Here is a 21,427-nt window from a genome sequence, read left to right as displayed (position 1 = left end):
GTGTCCAGTCTGGCTGGCCTTATCCAAGGCACACGCATTAACACAGCTGGGCAGCTACCTGGCTTCCCCTGGGCCCACCTCTGGCTCATCTCCTTCCTCTACTCCCTGCTCGCTGCTCACCTCACTTCATCTCAGACCCACCCCTGCGTAACTATTAGCCTTGGGGGAGGGGCATGTCCCCAGATCATCTCTGCCAAGAGTTTTCTAGCCACTCACGCCCTACCCTGCCCTGGTCACAGTGCCCCAGAGCCTGTCTCCAGAGCAGCCCCTGATTCCTGATGTGCCCTGTCCCTGAACATCATTCACTAACCAAGGCAGGGGAGGTCAAGGAAGGTGTCAGAATGGGAACCTTAACCAGGGGCTTTAGGTAAGGAGACATTCAGAATAGAAGCCTGGCTTTCCACTGGCCTAGGCTGCCCACATGGGCCAAAACAGGTCCTTCTTCTGAACACCCCTCCTCCCCTCCACCCACTCCTCTACCCACCTGCCAAGACTTCTCCAAGGTCCATCACTTGCAGCCACAGCCTCTGGCTTCTTGGGGGCCAGGTTGCCTCTCCTTGGAGGGTATCCTCTGTCCATGGCAGCTTCCGGCTTAGCACACTAAAATGGACAAAAGCATCTGCATTCCCGATGTCCCCTTCCAAAATGTTTATGTCCCCCATCCCCTTTGTCCCTGTGACTCCTGGTGCCCTCACGGCTCCCTCCGGCCTCCCTTACTACCTGGCTTCGCTCTCTGTCTCCTTCCTGCATGATCCCTCCGCCTGTATTCACGTGTGTCTGTTCTGCCCCAGCCCCCAGGATCTCTGACATCCTGAACTCAGTGAGGCGGGGCTCAGGGACCCCAGAAGCTGAGGGCCTCCCACCAGTGGGCCCCCCACCCTGCCCATCTCCGACTCTCCCTGGCCCCTTGCCCACCCCATGTAAGTAGCACTTCAAGTGGCCCTGGCAGCTCCATGGAGGAGCATGGCCGACCAGCCTGACTCTGGGAATAACCCATCTTGTGGATATATGGGCGGGTACAGCCTCTGTCAGGTCACGAGATTCATGTCAAAGTACGTGACGAAAGCGGTGGGTTTCAGTACATGCAGATAGCGGACATAAAGTGTGTGCGTTTATGTGTGAGCTCATGCATGTGGGAAGGCTCCCCACATGCTTTACTGACCTGGACTCATTGCTACCATGCAGCCACCGCATTTGGATAGGAGCCGGTGGTGAGCAGGTGCCCACCAGTGCATGAGGAACCCTTGAGAAAGGGCTGCCCGGGTGAGAGTAGACCTTCCCGGACAAGATGGCAGGGAAAAGAAACTCCTGGGTATTCTGGCACATGCCAGGCTGGACGTTGGGCGGGGAGGTTGGGGGTACAGCCAGGGCTAAGGACGAGTTAGGGAGAGAAGCGCAGGCAGGTGGCTCTTCTGCTTGTCTGTCGACTGCCCGCCAGTATCACTTTCAGGGATGGATGACATCCAAGGCTGCAGCCACCGCTGCCCCCGCCTCCAGGGAGACACGGGGCTGGGGGTGGTGCTGAGATGTTCTCAGAGAACAGGCTGCTGGGCCAGGGCCTCGGCATGGCAGGGCAGTGGCTGGGTGAGTAGCTATGAGCGGTGGGCTTGGGGTATCCTACCCCATCACCTCTACCTGTTATGCCGGAGTCGGGGGATGTTGCAGGTTGCCAGAGCAGAGAGGCGGTCACAGCAAGGGTGGGCATCCACAGTTTGCAAGTTTAGCGGGGTAAGGGGCAGCCTCTGGAGGGTGTGAACCCCCAGGGCGCTCCATGGTCAGCTGAGGGGATCAGAGGTGAGTTGTGAGGTGCTCAGCCAGGTTATTTCTAGGGGTGGGTTGAGGGGCGGGGCCGGGGGTGGATAGCAGTCAGTACTCACAAAGCATGGAGGGATGCTCTCCACTGGTGGGTGCAAGACAGCTTCTGGCCAACACTGGGGTGCTCTCTCGTCTGATCTCCAGGGCCACACTGTTTTTGTTGGGGGTCAGCCTGAAACATGATCTGCATTGGGGGTCTCTGCAATGGCCAGGTGGTCACTCTAAGGCCAGGTCTGTGGGGAGCACCAAGTGACCTTGTCACTTTAGAGGCTATGACACTGATCTGCCCTTGTAAGGTCTATGCTGAGCTTGGCTAGGGAAAGGGGTCCTTCAGGAGGGGGCTGTGAGAATGACTGGATGGTGGCATCTGGTCATTCTGCAAGGGGCTGGGCAGAAGAAAAAGACATTTAGTAAAATACAGGGACACGTGGGTGACGTCAGATGGTACTGGGCCCCTCTCTCCTGGGAGGGTTACAACCCACCAACTAGGTTACAGGTTCCCATCAACTCTCTTGAGGCTCAAGCCCCTCCCCACCCCATGCTCTCGGTACCCCAGGCCTCACTTCCTAATCAGGGATTACACAGGATTCAGGCTGATCCTGGCTGATCCCTAGTCAGCTGCTCTGCCTGTCAGCTGTGCAGGGTTTGGGGACGGGGGAGGGACACAAACTTTCACTGGTCCCACCTGGATGCTCTCAGCCTAAGGGCTGCTTGACTTCGCATAAGAGTGCTGTGGACAGAGTGAGTCTACCGCTCTGGGCCCCTGTCAAACCCTGCCTGCCTCTTTGGCTTCTTCCCTAGACTTGCAGGGTATGGCCTCAGGCTTCTTCACCGGGGTTATCTCTGTCTGAGAGCTTCTTGGTCCCTCCCTCACGTTTGATTTCCACTGGTGTCTGGGCAGCAGTTATTCTGCAGGTCAGGAGGTGTCCCGGTCTTGTTCATAGGCAGCCTCCGCTTCCCTGAGGGTCAGATGGGCCAGTGGCTCTCACAAGAACGCTGGTCCCAAACTCCAGCACATTCTGACTGGTGCTGTGGTCATGGATCTCCTATTAGTTGATTTAACATTGGAGCCCACAGCCTAACTTCGTTAAGTGGAAAATGAGTCCACGTACACACTGGAAGGCAGAATCTTAAATGCTGGAAACCAAGCAGTAAGGGCATTTAGTTCTAGCCACTCCTGCCGTGTGCTGAGGGACTCCTCTAGAGGAATGGGCCAGTTGGGCCTAGTAGAAAGGGATTAATGAGCCTCAGGGGATACTTGGGACATGTGAAGTGCAGAGTGGACGCCTGGTTTGGGGAAAGAGCTGGCCACAAGCCTGAGACATCTCTAGAAGGAGCAAATGGGAGGGGGTGAGGTGCCGAGAGTGGTGAGCCCGGGGAAGAGTGCTGCCCTGGGATCCAAAAGGTAAGAACAAGAAGGGCTGTTGCGTGCTCAGGACGGAGCCTTGGTTCTCTCCTAGAGTGGGGTACATAGGCGTGTGGTTAGGAATGAGAGCAGGAAGAAACAGGGCTCTGGAAGTCATAGTCCACTGCCTAGACTCAGCATTCCAGGTATCCCTGTTAGAGGTGCTGGGTGACGGTGATGATCTTACCCTGAGTTCAGATGGCCATATGATTTAGACTCAAGAATAGGGCAGAAACCATCCCAGCTCATCTGTTCACAAGGAGAGGCTGGTGTCCTGTGCTGGCACATACATGGCATTCCCATGAAGCAGGCTACCTCTTTGTTGTGGATTCAGTCCTCCTTCAGGGCACCTGATGGGGTGGGCACCCAGACACCCACTGGTACTGAAAGCCCTGCCGCAGGATTATTCTCGGTGCTTGCATGTTTTACGTTCTTCTTGGTTAAAATAAAAGGTTCATCACCTCAAAGCCAAGAGCTAGTGCTCCGGAGAAGCAACGGGGCTGAGGGCTGCAGACACTAAGGGTGGGTTTTGCTAGCACAGCACATGGCCCAGGGCTACAAGCAGGTGAGAGGTTGGGAAACCGAAGAGAGCGGTGAGAGACAACTTGTTTGTTCTGAAGAGTCCCCGGCCATCCTGTCCTTCAGCCTTTGCCCAGAAGCCACCCCCACTCCCACCCCTAATCATAGCCAAGGAACCCTGAAGCCTGTGACCATGCCTCCTGAGGGTGGCTCTTCTCCACCCAAGAACTGCTGGGTGGAAGGAGTTATTAAGTGGGCACGGCACTGTTAGAAGATGAGGCAGAACAAGCCAGGGGAGAGACAGAATGGGAGTCCTGCCGTTACAGCTAGCAGATGCTGGGAGGTGACAATGGCGTGGATTGTGGGCAGGCTTTTTCCTCCTTTCTGCATTTTTGAAGACATTTTCTAATCTGGATAGGTATTTGCCTCTCAAAAAACACTGTATTTGATAAGAAGCCATTGCATGTGGAAATGAGGAAAGTGTGGCACAGGCGCAGGGTGATGGAGATGCTGTGGGTACAGGTGCCAGAGACTGAAAGCCCTTTCTGAAGAGGACAGACCTGAGCCAGGGTGGGAGCAGCCGTTTACCTGGGCTCTGCTAGAGTTGGGGGTGCAGCAGGCTAGCGCCTAGTGGTCATCCCTGTTCTCTCCCTGCAGCCCGGAAGCAGGAAATCATCAAGACCACAGAGCAGCTCATTGAGGCGGTCAACAACGGCGACTTTGAGGCCTATGCGTGAGTCTCCGGGGGGGTTGGGGTGGGGGGTTGTGGAGGGCGAGGATGGAGGATGGGGCCCCTCCTCACTTGGGTTTGCCCCCCAGGAAAATCTGTGACCCAGGCCTGACCTCATTTGAGCCTGAAGCTCTGGGCAACCTAGTCGAAGGGATGGATTTCCACAGATTCTACTTCGAGAACCGTGAGTGAGGAAGTCAGGATGGGCATGATGGGGAGACACCATCAGGGGGATCCCTTAACCCCTCAGTCAAGGGAGAGGGCTGTACCAGCCCCCATGAAGGGGATTCAAGGTGGAGGGGTGGGGGAGGTGTTTGTGTCTGGTGCCGTCAGCGCAGAACACCCGCTTGTCCGCAGTGCTGGCCAAGAACAGCAAGCCGATCCACACCACCATCCTGAACCCGCACGTGCACGTCATTGGTGAGGATGCAGCCTGCATCGCCTACATCCGCCTCACACAGTACATCGATGGCCAGGGCCGGCCCCGTACCAGCCAGTCCGAGGAGACCCGCGTGTGGCACCGCCGCGATGGCAAGTGGCAGAACGTACATTTCCACTGCTCGGGAGCTCCAGTGGCCCCACTGCAGTGAGGTGAGTACCTGGGGTGTGGACAGATAGTGTGTGGGGGACGCTGGCAGGTGAGCTGGTCAAGCCAGAGATGGAGCCAGGGATAGTCAGAACGATTAGCACCCATGGCAGGGGCTGCCTATAAAGGGTGGAGTAGCAACTGCTTCTCCTGGCAGGCCCCGTCCTGAAAAGACATTAACTCAATGGTTCTTGCCAGGACCTCTTCCAAGTAGCAAAGGCTTGGGTCCTCAGGGTGTGGGTGATGTCCTAAGGAAGGTGACCTGCCGCCCCCACCCCGCCCCCCTTTCAGAGCTGCGCCTGGTTTCACCGGACAGAGTTGGTGTTTGGAGCCCAGCCGCCCTCGGGCGCACGGCCTGCCTGTCGCATGTTTGTGTCTGCCTCGTCCCCTCCCCTGGTGCCTGTGTCTGCAGAAAAACAAGACCAGATGTGATTTGTTTTTAAAAATAAGATGATGACAACGACAACCACACGCAAAAAAAAAAAAAAAAAAAAAGGAAAAAAAGAAAAAAGAAAAAAAATTGGCATCGGATGAAATGGGAAAAAAAAACGAAAGAAAGGAAAAAAGCTGTAAAAATCTGGCATTTGTGGGGCCACCCCCACCCAAGCTCCACATGTGTCTGTTGCGCTCCTGGCTTTGGGGACCCTCAGGGCGTGAATGTGCCCGTGCTGACCGTGTTAGTCTGTAGGTACCGCACTCACCCCACCTTGGGCGTCCGCATCCTCCCTCCCATGCATGGGCCCCACATGCTAACCTGGCTGTCCTGGTGTCAGGTGTCTTGGGAAGGGCTGGGGGCTGCCTCCTTTCCCGCTAGTTGTGCCTGAGAGTCGCTGCTGCCCCTGCTTTCCCTACCGTCCCTCAGCCTGTGCAGGGCTGGGTGGGTGCTCTTCTGGCTAACGAGTTTGCCCCATGGAGTGCCTGGCAAGGGTTGGTTGAGAAGGCACCTAGCTATGAAGAGAGGACTGGGCCAGAGGATGGCCTCCTTCCTGTTTGGGGCACTTGTCCCTTCCCTGCCACCAGCAGCAGAGCGACAGTGGCCCGCTCCTGGCCTGGACAGACCCTCCAAGGACTGAGGACCTGAAATACTGGACGGATGCTGGGAGTAGGCCTTACTGTATCTGGGATGTTTGCTCACTGAGCTTGGGGTCTGGGTGCTCGAGTCTTGGTCGAATGACGCAGAGTGTGGTAAAGAAGGGCCAGATGATGGGTTTTGGGCTCTGGGCAATGCAGGGCCACACAGGTTTTTGGTGAAGTAGGAATGCTCTCCTAACCTGGGCCTGGAGCGGAAGTCAGAGCATGAGCCAGCCAGAGGCACATGGAAGGACAAACCTGGTTAGGACTGTCGTGCGAGGCCCTTCCAGGTGGGCCAGAAGCAGCCCAGAGAGAAGGCAGGCTGGAGGTAGGGCCTGGACAGCAGTGGGTGGAGGGAGGGTCCATTAGGACGGTGTGCCACCTTCTGGGCCTAGTGGTGCTCTTAAGTACCGACTGCTTATTGTGGGTGACCCTGGCCCTTGGTGAGAGAGAGAGTCACGAGGAGGCTGTCAACATTGCGGAGTCAGGCTAGGGAGAACGGTGTGAAGCAGGGTTGGGTGGGGGTGGTCGGGAGCTTTGATTGCAGAAGTCCAAGGGCCTCCACCCAGTGCTGCCCACTTTAAATTCACATCATTTTCAACCAGGATTTTCTTTATCTTCTACAAATCAAGCCAGGGGAGGGGCATGAAGTGGGAACGGGACACAGGATCCTAAACTCCAAGGGGACTGTCCACCTACAGACACTCAGTGGATACCACCTTTCATCCACACTGTGCCCAGGACAGCTGTCTCCTACCCATGGACACAGGGTAAACATCTGCCAGGCTCCACTTGAGTGGCCCAAGGCCATGGAGTGGCAGGGCTTGCCACGAACAGTGTGAGGCCCTGTGACCAGCCACCCTGGCATCCTGGGGTCTCCTTCCCTCTCCCCACCTTCCTTGTTATCTCCACAAAGCTGCCTGTCTGGGATAATTTGGGGATTTTTTTTTCTGGGGGACAATTCTTTTGCATGACCCTCTAAAGAGCAGGTCACTCCTGCTCCGCTGGCTAGGTGTTCGTGGGTGGTGGCGTCGGCCGCTGGCCAGTGCTGCAGCGTGTCGCCGCCTGCAGTACTGGCGGCCCCTCCCTCTTCTCTTTTTGCTGAGTTCCATTGTCTTTTCTTTCTGAGCCTTGTAGGTGTACAAAACTTATTATTTTGTTCTGTCTCGGGAAACTGCAAATAAAAAAAAAGGACAACTTGCTTCAAGTACAGCTGAGTGGTTTATGCTGGGACCCTGCCAATTCCCTGCTTGGTATAGACCCTGCCTCCCTAGGCTAGATGTGGTCAGAGTGGAAGGACATGGGGTCCAAAGCCCTGTTCTTGCCCCTCATCCCAGTCACCAGAAGGGTGGCCTGCAGAAAGGGAAGCACCCCAGGTCCAAGATCCAAGTGTCCTTCCTCTTGAGCTCCTCTCATGATCTTCCAGTTTGACATGCTGACTGTCCTAGACATGAAGTCATGTGTTCGGTACCCGCCAACTCTGCCCCCATGTGCTATGGTAGCCATCATGGGTGGTTATCGAGGCTTCGCAGAGGCTTAACCTGGAGTCCAAGTCAGAGATCTTAACCATGAGCAGAGGCATCCAGGAGTCAGAAAAAAAGCCAGCCAAGACCATGGCCGGGTGCCGGGGTCTGTAGGCCAACTTTTCATGGCTACAAAGCAGAGAAAACCCCTCCCCAGGCTCTTCCCTGCATCTCCACCCTGAGCATAGGGCAAATCTTTCTCTGTAATCTGTGCTGGTCCTGTCTTCTAGCTTTGCTCAGAAGTCTGCCAAGGTGAGCCCCTATACCCCCAGTCCACTAGGAGTAGGGAGGCCCAGGGGGTTCAGAACTGGCCACCACTCCCAACTGCCTGCCTCTTCTCTCTTAAGCATCTGTTTCTAAACACTCCACTCTGTAAAGGAGGCTACTGATGTCTACTGTTCTCGGTGGGCTATACCTAGGAGGGGCTTTCAGGTATACGGACAGGCAGGAGTGGGTCTCAGGAGCGAATACAAAGAATCTAGGCCAGTGTCCACAGGTGCAGCAGCAATGGGTCCTCTATCTAGGGTTCCAGACAACCTATCAGCTGTAATCGGAGGAGCGTTTCCAGGCCAGCCTCCCTCAGGAAGGCAACAAGCTGCAGAGCGTGAGCCTCCCCCATGCATTATTCCTGAAGCCTTTCTGTGGATGCTGGACAGCAGGGCAGTGCAGTATCCAGGGTTAACCGTCCCATATGGGACTGAGTACTACAGGCAAAGGGACTTCCTTGAAGAACGTTTCATTCATCGTTTTTACTTTGAGCAGAGCTCCTTAGGCATCTACCACCCAAGAAGGGTCAGGGCACTCTGAACTCCACTGGGTCCACAGATCGGGAAGAGGTAGCACACTGGATCCAGGGCTGCTTGCCCAAGTCAGGCAGGAGTCTCTGACAACCAGGACACCAGGTACAGGCTAAAAGCAAGGCCTAGCTGACCTGCTGAGGCTGCAGATGCCTCAGGCCACAAACTGCTAGCCACTGGGGCCATTCCAAAACTCAAAACCATACTCCAGATTTGAATATTCCCATCCTGACCCTCACAAGTTAGTTGTGTCTCTCGGCTCAGGAGTCCCCTCAAACTCTGGAAAGCTAGGTGGTATAGAGCCAGGCAACAACTCAGAAACTCGGGCAAAGGAAAGCCGCCTTCCCAGGGCTCTATTGCTAAGAGGCAGCTCTTCCAGGCAAATTCTTCCGTGTGCAGAGAACTAGGTTCTGAGATGGCAAGGCTACTCCAGAGCTCCCTCACCTGGTTACAGTAAACAAGGAAATAGGATTCCTACCAGGAAAGCCTAGAAATTTATCTGGGGCAGGATTCTAGTACCTGCGGGAACAAAGTACCCGGTATATCCCCACCCTTCAGTGGCTGGGTTGGATACAGATTTCCCTGAAGCTAAAAGTAAACACAGGACAGTACTGGAATTTCAAAAGACAATTTTATCTAGACAGAAACCTTCAAACAGAACAGAGAAATTAGGCATTATTAAAATACACTTTTGCCAAGTGATTTAACATTAAAATATAATGGGGGGAGGGACAGGAAACACATGGCAATTCTCCATTGAAGGGCGAGTGATACCCGGTAGGACAGCCATGAGGGTGAAAGTTGCCTCTTTCCCATAAACGTCTGCCTCCACCCCCCTTCCCCAGCACCCTCCAGAGCAAGAAAACAGGCACACCCAGGCCATTTACTCCACCTCGAGTGCCAGCAACAGACGGGATCTGTGCTGTCCAGGGCCCTGGGACGGGGAGGTCTGTGGCAGCAGGAAAATGACATGGGCAGGCCACTCCAGGGGGGAGCCTGAGCCCTTTGGCTAGCAGTACCCAGAGCAATAGGCAGATATACTATAAGTAAGGATTTTGAAAGCCATAGTAGACACCCCCTCCCCATACGGACACTCTTGAGGGTAGTTCAACAGGCTCAGGGCAGGGATCATCAGAGTAAGACAACTCTGGCTCAAAACTCATGGAGGCTAGCATCCCAGCGGTTGCTTCTGGGGAGACAGGATCTCACGACATACTCTGTGCACAGCAGAACAGGAAGAGGCAATGTGGGACCCAGCACATCCTGGGCTCACCACACAGACTGTGCTGGCAGTGGGTGCTAGCTCAGACCAACCCATCAACATCTTCTACCCTGCGGCTGTCTCTGATTGGGAAGGGGCTGTAAGCCAGAGCTGGACAGAACACAGTTGGGTGCTGGGACCCTTCGGGCTGCTGGCACCTTGTCCCTGGTACCCACAGAAATGACTTGCTCAAACATGTAAGCCCCAAGCAGTTGCCAAAACAGTCTTGTAGACAGAGACAAATAAAACCAGCTTTGAGATGACAGCACCCACTACTTCGATCTTAATGTCAAAGTCCAACTGCAAGTCACGGTGCGTGTGCCTCCACACTGGACAGCTGAGGGCACCTGTGTCTGCGTCTTCCCTTGAAGATGGACACTCCCAGCTGACCCTCCCAACACCAGAGCAGCCCCAGTCTGAACAGTCTGCTGGCTGATAAAACCACAACTCACACATCTTGCCCTTCTAGCCCATTCTAAGTACCTCCCACAAGTTTGTGGCACTGGACAAAGGTACTTAGGACAGGCCCTGTTCCTGACAGATGCCAATTCTAGCAGACAGTTAAGTCAAACAGAGGGGATCCAGTGACCACTTTGACAGTCCTCACTCATGGTGAGCTTCTCCCAGCCCCCACAGTGCAAGAGACTAGAATTCCGGAGTGTTCAAACTCTGCCCACCCAGCCCTATCACCCAAGACGCCCCACCCCACCCCATTCACTGGAGAGTTAATATCGTTAATGCACAAATGAAATCCTAAGTCGCATCAAGGATCAGGAAAAAGATTCCCTCCCACAGAGCCTTCCAGGGTTAGCTGAGAATAAGCCCTTCAGCACCTATAAGAGCCACTTAGAGTTTATGGTTTCATTTTCCCAACATTACATCTTTGAGGACCTCAAATTCTTTCCCGAAGTCACAGCCACACATGTGAACGTCAATGTTCCCACCCTTAAGTCATCCCTCCATTCGTCTTGAGAACGTCAAAATAAAAACAGCCAGTCTGCCTGGCTCCAGATCTTCAGGGTATCGCTGATCTGCAGGAGTTGCAGTTCTGATGTGACATGACGATCCAGCGCCTGCCTCTGTGGGCCACATCACATGATTGCACAGCATGAGTTTTGTTTCCGGGCCTTGAAAGAAAAAAAAAAAAAGATGAAGGGTGCCAAGGAGGGCTGGAGGGTGAAGCCCTTCAGTCGATGGAACTCCACTGAAGTGAGCAAACAAGAGAAAGCAAAACCAACTACAAGGATGGCCCTCAGGGCTTCGAAAGAAGCTGCCCAAAGTGACACTGCTTCCATTGCTCGTCTGGGCTCCTTACATTTATTTCACACCCCACTAACGCTCTCAATAAGTTCATAAGTTCCTGATGTCAGACCATGTGTAAGCAAGAGGCAATAATAGAAATTGGACTGGCTGAGTATCTCGGTGCTATTGTACCTGTTCTTGCCTACTCATCAAAGGCCACCTCCTAACTCCACTGGGCATCTTCCTCCAATACGCAACTCAGCGTAAACACCACAATGGGCCAAGAGTACAATGTTGGGCTGAGGAGAGAGCTCAGCAGTTAAGAGCACTGGCTGCTCTCCAGAGGGTCAGGATTCAATTCCCATCACCCACATGGCAGCTCACAACCACCTCTACCACCAGGTTCAAGGAATTCTATGTCATCTTCTGGCCTCTAAGGGCACCAGGCATTTATGTGGTGTACATACATACATGTAGGCAAAACATCCATATGCATTAAACAAAACACGATGTTCACAGTTAGGAATTTAAGTAATGCCTGGAGCGAGACTCAGTCACAGAAGAGCCCTGCCACTAGGAGGGAAGTGTGGTAGAGAACTAACAGATGTAGAAAAGTGAGCTGCTGGCATCTTAAGGACTAACGCCTAACTGCTCTGCCAACAGAGGAATCAGAATGGGAAGTGGGTGCTGGCTCTGAACCCAGCCAGATATAACCTCAGTCAAGCAGAATGCCTGAGTGTAAGCTGCCCATCATTGAGGCTTAAGTACTTTAGACTCCCACATCCCAAGGAGTGGTACCCCAATCCAACCTTGGTTACATGAAGAGTGCCAGAAAACAAGCTGCAACGGCTCTATGGGAGGGGTACCCTGGGGGCCAGGCACGCTACTCACAGTTTTATAGAAGGCTTTCGACTGTGTTCCCAGTACTTCTGATTTGGATACCAGGTCATCAAGCTTCTCGCCTCGCTCTAACAAAGACTCCATGGTGTTATGCTAGACAAAAGAGAGAAGTTAAGTGGCTGCTGACGACAGGCCCTGATGGAGGCTGAGTGGCTAGAACTACCTCCGCTGGGCCCCCACAGACACCAACAAGCACTCGGACACAGTCAAGCTCATAGGACAGGGCCTCGGGCCTTCCCAATGTTCTCCCCAGCACAGATTCAGTTAAGAACTGCCCTAGGAAAGCTTGTATTTGTACTTGGGTGCTGTAAGCATGCATGTGCAGAGGAAGACATACAGGAGTACTACATGACTGTACTAGGATGGGTAGTGGCTACCCAAAATTCACATCCACCCAGAACCTCTGAATGTGACCTCATTTGGAAATAAGGTCTTGGCGAGTGTTGTCAGTTTAAGATGTGGTGATGCTGGATTAGAGTGGCCCGAATTCCATAACTAGCATCTTCATAAACACAGAAACGCAGACAGAAGACTGTGTGATGACACAGGAGAAACTAAGGACAGCAAGCACTGCCAGCAGCTATCAGAAGCCAGAGAAAGGCCTAGAGCAGACATTATTCACATGGCCCCAAGAAGGCACCTGACTCAAACTTCCAGTCTCCTGGGAGAGAGTACTTGAGTGGTTCAGAGTCATAGAGTTTATGGCTACTTCTGAGCAGCCATGGAAACTTACATGGTGGAAAAGCTGTGCTATCTGACTCAGGAGCCAGAGAGCTTGAGATGAGACAAGTCCTAGCATGTGCTTCAAGTAAAAACATAACACATTTCAAAGACTAAGGCTCAGTATGCAAAACATTCATTAGTAGGATTGGCGAGATGGCTCACTGCCTAAGAGCAATGGCTGCTCTACCAAAGACCTGGGTTCAATTCCCAGCACCCACATAGCAGCTCACCACCACCCCTAACTCCAGTTTCAGGAGATCCTAAGCCTTCTTCTGGCATCCGAGAGCACTGTGCAAATATAGTGCCCAGGCGTAACATGCAGGCATATGTAAGGTACAACACCCTTACATATAAAATAAAAAATAAAAAAGTTATAAAAAGTGAGTGTTTTATTCTACAGATATGGAGGAAATATTTTGGATATTTGGATTAAATAACATTAAATTTCAACTACTTTCATTTTGTCATTTAAAAATATGGCTCCTTCAAAATTCAAAATTACACAAACAAATCATATACTCAATAGCCTGCTGGTAGCACCACGACAGGCAACTCTGGACCCTAAGATAGGCTTTTCTCTGTCAGCACCACAATCTCTGCCTTGGGGAAATAGGAGGACAGAGATGGAGGCCCTCACAAAAGCAGTGCTCCTGTTACCTGACTCATAATGAAGCGTAGCTCATTTCCTTCCCCCAGACAGCTACTGCCAGGCAGCTGTACCCTTGTGTGAAATGGGATCAGTTGAGGACTTAGGCAAAGTGTCCTTCATTCCTGTACACAGCTGAGCAAGTCATGTAGCATGAAGCATTCGCTGAAGGCTGGGTATGTAGCTCACTGGCAGAATGCTCACCCAGCAGTATACACTAGGATCACACTGATTCCCAGCCTGGTCCCCTCCAAGTAGAGGGTGCTGTGAACTAAGATGGGCACACGAGAGTCTGATGAAGCTGGTGGAGTGGCAGTCACCATTTCCTGAAGCATGCTGACTACTGTTGAACTAAGAAGGACTCTGTTTGTGGCACTGCCTTCTATCCTTTGGTTCCCACATGTGCTCTCCGCCTCCCTGCTTACCAGAATGATTTTGGTTTCGTCCAGTTCAGCTTGTACTTTACTCATGGGATCAGCTTCTCGGGGGTTCTAGGAACCAAAACAAAGGCAAGACTAAAAACGGAGTCCATACCTGTAAACAAACCTGAACTAAGGAAGCGGAACCAACTCTCACAATAAAAAGGCACAGAACAGAGAACTCAAAAGCCTGTCTAAAGCTAACTCTAAGTCCATGTTGTCCAGACAGATGGTTCACCGTGCACCAGCCTTGAACTACCTGGTTACTGACCTTGCCCAGGCCACAGCACGTCAAGGCGGTCTCTAGAGGACATTTCTCTAAACTCACCTGGTATCTGCTAAGGTGACCATCCAGGGCTGTGTACTGGATTGTATCAGGTGACCCTACTGGCCAGTCTATCCTATCGACCTGCTTGGAGAATTCATCTAGTACCTGCAAAACAAAGGAAACTCAACATATCTCCACCCATGCTCACCAGCACCCTCGGTGACCCAGCTTCACCAAGAGCACGCATCCCAAATGAGGCTCCTCCCGGGGTACCAGGACATCTAATGGCAAGAGAGCAGTCTAGGTTCAAGTCCCTCTTCTCAAATGTTTATGACTGAAACACATTTTAAGCAGTCTAGAAACAAAGTAAAGTGCCCAGCCTAAACTGCACCTGGAGAATGATAAAAGGATTCTCATTTTATACTAGTTTTAAACTGGCCCTCTAGTTTTCCAAGTAGTTCTTCCAGAAGGTGGTCTAGGCTCTTTGGATGTAAGCAACCACCAGATTCCACGTGCCTACAAGTGTTTTAATGAAACAGAGGACTAGGACAAGGCAGCTTCTGCCTCAGAGTTTATAATTACAAGTTCTTAGGTACTAAACTCCATAGAGTGGGTGGGAATGGGTGTGGTGCTGACATGCCTTTAACCTCAGTACTCAGGAGACAGACAGGCACAACTCTGAGTTTGAGGCCAACCTGAGCTACATTATGAGTTCCAGGCCAACAGGGCTACATGTAAGACCTGTCTCAAAAAAAGAAAAGAAACAACTCCATGAAGTCACTGATGTACATCAGGGGAGAGAGCTGCAGGAGCAGCAGGAAGACTACAGGAGCCTTCAGCAAGAGCAAAGGGGACAGGGCGACAGTTGTGCCCTATTTGGAGGAGGGGTAAAGCAAACCAGTGGCACGAGGGCAGAGTTAGCAGCAAGAGATATATAGGCAAGGATTTCAAATGTCTCCTGGTTTGGGGAAAATGATGACTGAAAATGTGGCCTCTGGACAAATCACCCCTTGTGCTTCAGGTACTGGGTCTACCATGTTTCACTTGCCATCCTAGCCTAGTCCATAACACACTCACCTTCTCCAGCAAGGTAAAGGCCACTCTCGAAGGATATTCACTGTCAGCAATAACCACACCTGCAAGACTGTCACTCCGGACGTAGACATGGCAAAGATACTCTGAGGAGACAAGAGATCTCACATGTGGCTGCTGACATGAGGGCTTCAGACACTGAATCTGCCAATGCATCATAATGCTGGCTCCTGCCTTCGGGTCAAACATAGCCACTCTGACACTCCTCTAGAACTCACCTGCTCTGAGTGAGACCAATGAAAGCTCTGTACCACAGCTCTGTGGGCCGTACCCAGGCACTGATTGATACCTTAGTTCCCTAGGACTTTGTGTGTAATGAGATCAAAATGGGCTGCCAGGGATGGAAAACACACCAGAGGCAATATCCCTCAGAGAAATTCCAGATCACCGCCTTTAGCTCAGGTCAGGCCTGGCTAAATCTTGGCAATTTATGGCTTTCTGAGGCTCTATGCTGTTCCTAAGTTGAGGGTATACCAGGCAAGACAAGCTGATTCTATTTTCTTAAAATAATTTCTTCAGAGTGGCTGAGAAGCAGAAAATTGCCTCCTAGGGCTTCAACCTCCTGTAATACAACATATGGCTTGACCTACTCCAGCTGGTGGTGGGTGGCCAAGAGGAACTGTCAGAAAAAAATGAGCCACTCCTGGCTGAGGTCTCTAGTGTTATTACACTAAAGCTGTTTGCAGAAAGCCTCTGCAAAATAATCATAATCCACAGGACTGTTTCAGAGATGAAATGGCTACCTACATCCCCAGAGTAAGAGGACCAAGGACAGGAGCTTACAAATAACAACACTCTTGTTCTAAGGATCTGACGCAGAAGATACCCATATTAAACAGAGAGGAAAAACAAACGAGGAAAGGATTAAGTCCCAAGAATCAGAGAGGGGCAGAGATCAACAAGAACAGAGAGGAGGTGAGATGGAGAATTATCATCTTATTTTGTATACACTCCCAAATAAGAATGAACCAAACATGGAGTCAGTTTCCATAGAAACTGAGAAGCCTGCCAGTGTGAGGAACAGTCCTTAAGTGATCAAACCAGGAAGGGCAGACAGCATGAAGGAGAGAGCACAGAGATACAATCACGAGTCCTTCTCACTTCTGTGATATTCTTCATGGAGAATACATGGTCAGTATTGCTGACAGCACCTATGTCTGTGACTCTATCATCAATTAAGGAACTCGATCCTCAGGCTACCGTCTATGTGAGGCTATTGTCTTAGTTAGGGTTCCTACTGCTGCAAAGAACACCATGACCAAAGCAAGTTGGGGAGGAAAGGGTTTATTTGACTTATACTTCCAGATCATAGTCCATCACTGGAGGAAGTTAGGACAGGAAGAAAATCAAGCAGGGCAAGAACCTGGAGGCAGGAGTTGATGCAGAGGTCATAGAGGAGATGCTCACCGGCTTGCTTCCCTTGGTTTGCTCAGCACACTTTCTTACAGAACCTAGGACCACCAGCTCAGGGCTGGGCCCTCCTCCGCTGATTACTAACTGAGAAAATGCCTTACAGCTGGATCGCAAGGAGGCATTTCCTCAGCTGAGGCTCCTTCCTCTGATGACTCTATAATTTGTGTCAAATTGACACACAAAACCAGCCAGTACAGTCGTCTTTGTTTATACCTGATGAAATTCATGTAACTTCCAATTTGTTTGTGACGTGTGTGAGTCTAAATAAATGCCCCAAACTGATATCCAAAACCTGAGTTATGAAATAAAGGAAAGATTCTGCTCAAACAAAATAAAACCAACTTAAGGAGCATAGAACACAGTATTACCTCACAAGTGCCAGTTAGAAATCCTCTTTTGAAGAACCCGCAACTCTGGGAGGAAAAGTAGAATGGCAAAAAAACAAACAAACAAACCCAGGCAGTGGTGGTACACGCCTTTAAAATCCCAGCACTCGGGAGGCAGAGGCAGGTAGATCTCTGAGTTCAAGGCCAGCCTCAGTAACAGAATGAGTTCCAGGACAGCCAAGACTGTTTCACAGAGAAACAATGTCTCAAAAAAACCCCAAAACAAACAAACAAAAAATAAAAACCAAAAGTAGAATAGGAAGGCTGCTGATGGCCTAAGAGAATCTCCCTGTCACTGCTTAGCCCATCAAGCCCAGGTGAGGGAGAGTCTAATCGTTACTGAAGGCAAGCTGTGCAAGTACAGCTGCATAGCAAGTTTCATATAGTTAGCATTGGGTTCAGAATTCTGTATGAATAGGAGAAGCAACAAGAGAAGGGACAGCAAAAGATTTGGTCCTGGGAGCAATGATATGGTACAGGAAGCACCGTGATCTGTCTACAGTGTGACAGCCAGGCCAGTACTCAGAAGGTGGTTGAGTCCTCTTACCTTGTTCCTTGACAGAGGCTCTGCTGCCTTTTGTTGAGCGTTCCACAATCAGCTGACTAGTAAAGGTCATGAATTCCTGAACACTAGGAAATACAACACATATTTATAACCTTCTTCCAAGTCACAGTGGAACAAGACCTCTGAGGTTCTAAATTAAGGAGACATTCATTGCCTCTTGGTTTTATTTCATTCCCTCTTAACCTTAGAAACAATAATAAGCACATTATAAATGAACACAAATGCATATACCATTATTCAAGTCATATCTGTGTACCTACCACTTCCAGATAGCTGAGACATTTTCTTTAGACTTCAGTCAATTTAACATTGCAATTGAAACATGATTTGGGGTCCAGTGATTTGGCTCTTTGGATATAAGCACCGACTGTCAAGCCTGCCAACCTGAGTTTGATCCCTGAGACTCACATGGTGGAAGGAGAGAAATGACTCCCACAAGTCCACGCCCACACACATACACACACAGGAAATAAAAATGTGACTGAGATTTTTAGGAAACCAACATGCTTGGGATCTGGTGGCAAAACAGAAAGCAGCGTTTGTACTGGTTCCCAAGAATCAGCATAAATACACACTGCTCTAAAAAAACACAAGTGGCAAAATCTGTCAGGCGGAAGCGCACCAGTAAGGGCTGTGGCCACAGAGTAGACCCTGGCTGGGAACGCCGCAGACCTACACCCCGAGAGAGAGAGCCTGGTCAGGTCTCTATGTCCTGAGCACTGTGGGAGGAATGGAAAGGAACAGATTAGTCAGGGTAAAAAGTGGCTCCTAAAGCTGCAGCAGAGGTTTGTCATGGGCCCAAAGCAGAGCTGTAGACCTGGTCAGAATAGAAGAGCTTCAGCAGATGGTCCAGCCAGAACAGACAAAAGCCTTCAACTGGAGATGCATGATAAAGGGCAGTCAGAACAGGGCTGTTTGTTGGCTTTTTTTGAGACAGGGTCTTTGTAGCCCTGGCTGTCCTGGAACTCTTACACAGACCAAGCTGAGAGACCCACCTGCCTCTGCCTCTGGAGTGCTGGGATTAAAGGTGTGCACCATCATACCTTGCAGTAAAGATTCTAAACTGCAATATCTGAAGATCTAACTCTGAGCTTTCAAGTCTACATGTCATGAAAATCACTGCGCTGACTCGGTAGTGAAAGTCCGGGGTGATAGTTAAAATGAGTTCATATAGAAAAGGCCCTGGTACCTTACCTGGCACACAGTATACTATTATTATCCTGAGGGAACAGCATGGTCAGAATAATCACACACAAAAAAATTATTTATTTATTTTCTTAAATCCCCAAGAAAGCCTTTGCAATAAAACTAAAAAGGCAATATCTAGAGCAGGAGTACAGTCATGTAATTAGGAAGAAGCGCATTCACTGTGAGACTAACAGGAAAGATGAATGGGAACACGTATCTCTCCGTGTCACTGCTGGTCACCTACCACAGCTAACGTAAGGACACCGAGGAAGACAGCAGTGGTACAGGGAAAGCTCTGGGAATCTTGCATATAAATAGGGAAAAGCTGAAAGATCTAGAGCCAAGTTGGCACCAAAGGTTCCCTCAGAGAAAAACAACGTCAAGCACAGAACAGAGGCCAGGGAACATAAAGTAGAGAAGCAGGAAGAGCTAGAAGGAGCCAAGAGCCGACACAACGATTCCATGCCTGGGAACAGACACCCCAGAAGACTGTGAGCTGGGTCTCTGTGTGTTCACATGGGTGCACACCTACGGGCAGGTGCGTGTGCACACATGGCACCATCCTCAGGAGCTATCCACCTTAGATGAGGCTGGTGTGGCGCTCACAGAGTAGGCTAGGCCAGAGGGCCAGTCACTATGCCCTGACCCCCATCATCTGGTCTCTGCCTCCATAGCTTTGGAAGTACAAGCGTGTGCCACAACACCCAGCTATTTTTTTAACCTGACTATTTGGGACCAGACTCAGGCCCTCACGTAGCAAGCACTGTCCTGAATGGGCTATAACTCCCTATCTCAAGCTATCTCCCAACCCCTTGCTAACTTTATTCACATAAAAGGCATAAGCAAAACCATTTCTACATAAAACTCAATAGTGTATAGACTTCAAAAGGAAGAAAATTTTGGTATCTGCAGCAACAAAGTAAGTAAAATCAGTGGGATACAAAAAGACAACCGCTATACCCACGACTCCACTTATATGGAGTCAAGATCAGAGACAGAGCCCAAAAGGGCAGATTCCCCCAGACTCTGACACAAAATAACCACAGGTCCTATCCTGTTGGGGCCTTCTCCTTTTATGTCTGAGTCACTACGCCCACCCCCACAAAGGGACTGGGCGTCTGTGGCACTTCCAATAAAGCACCCCAGAACCTTTTAAAAGCCATTAAGTCCTACAAATTCAATGCTTCCTTCCAAATCAAAATTGTGGACCCTTTTTGATGGCCAGGGCCTAAATACTAAGAAAGAGAATATGAGTTTGACTTGTGGCTGCACCCTACGCCCAATCCTTGAGGAACTGGTGACTTCAGTCATAAAAAGAATATCTCCATACAGCTCATACGGATTGCAGGAAAGGGCTCTGCGCAGCGGTTATCAACATGTGGGTCACAACCCCTGTGGCAACCTTCTATTTCCAAAACTATTTGCATTACTATTCACAACAGTAGGAAAATTACAGATATAAAGTAGCAAGGAAAATAATTTATGGTTTGGGAGGGTCATCACAACGTGAGGAACAGTATTAAGGGATCACAGCGTTAGGAAGGTTAAGAACCACTGGCTTTGACAAAATACCATGGAGGCTGTGAAGATACCAAACACTGATTAAATCACTGGGTGCGAGGTGGGAGTCAAAATGCTTATTTCTGGGTCTCTATACCCTACTTCACGACATTCGGTGGCGAACCTGGTAATCCGTACGATTTTCGAGTATTCTCCCAATCTTTCTACCACAGGGCGGTACTGTGGGATGACAGGGACGCTGGGGACGGCTCCTCTGGCACAGCGCGCTGCCCGAGGCCTTGGCGGGGCTCCCCGGAGAGAGACCCGACTCCCCGCCCTCCCGGCCCAGCCCCCAGGGACCGGCCCACTCACCTGGACCTCTGGAAGAAACTGAAGGAAGACACGTCGTATGCGGCTTTGAGCAGCACCGCTTTGGGGTCGCCTTTGTAAAGGACGCTGAGGCTGTACAGCTTCATGGCGCCGCGCCTTCGGGCCGCCGGCTGGACCCCAGACCCGCTTACGGGAGCGCGGCCGCCGTCCTTCAGAACAGCCGCGGCCGGCTGCTGACGGGGCCGCGCCGGCTTCTTCCTCCTGACTTGGGGGTCCACTTCCGGTTCCGGTCGAAGGTTGCACTTAATGCTCAACGGAGGACGGAAGTTAGAGTACACGCGTGCGCACATCTAAGAGGCGGGCCGCGTCTCGTCTGCCGAGGTCGGTGCCAGGAGCGGCGGGCTCTGCCTGCGTGGCAGTGCTTTGGTGTGTGTTCTCTTCCGGGCTGTCGCGTGGACCACGGCTGGCGGTCCTAGACAGTGCTGTGCAACCCATACCTGTCCCCACGATCGACTTCTCGGTACGCTTTCCATGTAGCAGGTACCAGGCGTATCCCCAAAACAGAGGTCTAAAAGAAATGTCCTCAATCCCTTCCATTGCAGTAATAAACATCAGAAACGTCACTGGCTGTGGCCAGGCCCAGTAACCCCTGATATGGGCACGCTTGTTCGACAAGCCCAGCGGTCAGATGCTGTCATCCGGTCCCATTCGCCTGCACTGACACAGTGGCTCTACAGGCGGCAGGTGAGAATCATTTCTGTAGAAAATCGCTTCACCTAAAATTAAACAAAATGGCCAGGAGGACAGTGAGTGGGCACAAACTACCTTGCAGAAAGAGATTTAGGAAAATGGTTAGTAAGGAGCAGAGCTGGGGTTCAACCGTGAACCCTAGAACGCTCAACAAACTCCCTTACAGCCCACCTCCATTCTTGGCACCTCTTCATGCTCCCCTCGGTACTCAGCCTCCCTTGGTCCCAGGAAAGCTCATCTGATCATATGCAAATCTCCCAAGCCAAGCTTGGTAATCTATTGCAAAGAATATTTGTCT

At 51.1% G+C, this 21,427-nt stretch overlaps 2 protein-coding genes across 3 annotated transcripts in view; one reads left to right on the top strand and one right to left on the bottom strand.

The window, feature by feature from the left end:
• The window catches only part of Camk2b (calcium/calmodulin dependent protein kinase II beta), an 88,112-nt gene extending 80,794 nt beyond the window's left edge, over nt 1-7,318 (top strand). The window contains exons 18-22 of one of the 2 annotated variants that reach the window (XM_050141332.1): nt 792-920; nt 4,397-4,472; nt 4,559-4,653; nt 4,827-5,060; nt 5,347-7,318. In XM_050141332.1, the coding sequence (XP_049997289.1) occupies nt 792-920; nt 4,397-4,472; nt 4,559-4,653; nt 4,827-5,059 (533 nt within the window). In that variant the 3' untranslated portion in view covers nt 5,060; nt 5,347-7,318. The remainder of the gene's footprint in view (nt 1-791; nt 921-4,396; nt 4,473-4,558; nt 4,654-4,826; nt 5,061-5,346) is intronic. The other variant, XM_050141333.1, reaches the window with a different exon arrangement.
• Nucleotides 7,319-10,199: 2,881 nt separating this feature from the next.
• Nucleotides 10,200-20,679, bottom strand: Ykt6 (YKT6 v-SNARE homolog). Its single transcript, XM_050141111.1, has 7 exons — nt 20,422-20,679; nt 17,344-17,426; nt 14,983-15,083; nt 13,966-14,070; nt 13,644-13,709; nt 11,841-11,942; nt 10,200-10,834 (listed from the first exon to the last, which is right to left on the bottom strand). Exons 1-7 carry the CDS (start codon nt 20,523-20,525, stop codon nt 10,799-10,801), a joined length of 597 nt encoding a protein of 198 aa, XP_049997068.1. The 5' UTR covers nt 20,526-20,679; the 3' UTR covers nt 10,200-10,798.
• Between the last annotated feature and the right edge of the window lie 748 nt (nt 20,680-21,427).

This window comes from Alexandromys fortis, unplaced genomic scaffold (assembly GCF_014885135.2).
Source record: "Alexandromys fortis isolate MF-2015 unplaced genomic scaffold, M_Fortis_MF-2015_v1.1 scaffold_7, whole genome shotgun sequence".
NCBI classification, from domain to species: domain Eukaryota; kingdom Metazoa; phylum Chordata; class Mammalia; order Rodentia; family Cricetidae; genus Alexandromys; species Alexandromys fortis.
Note: the sequence above shows the minus strand (reverse complement) of the source record. Positions and strands in the feature narration are given on the sequence as shown.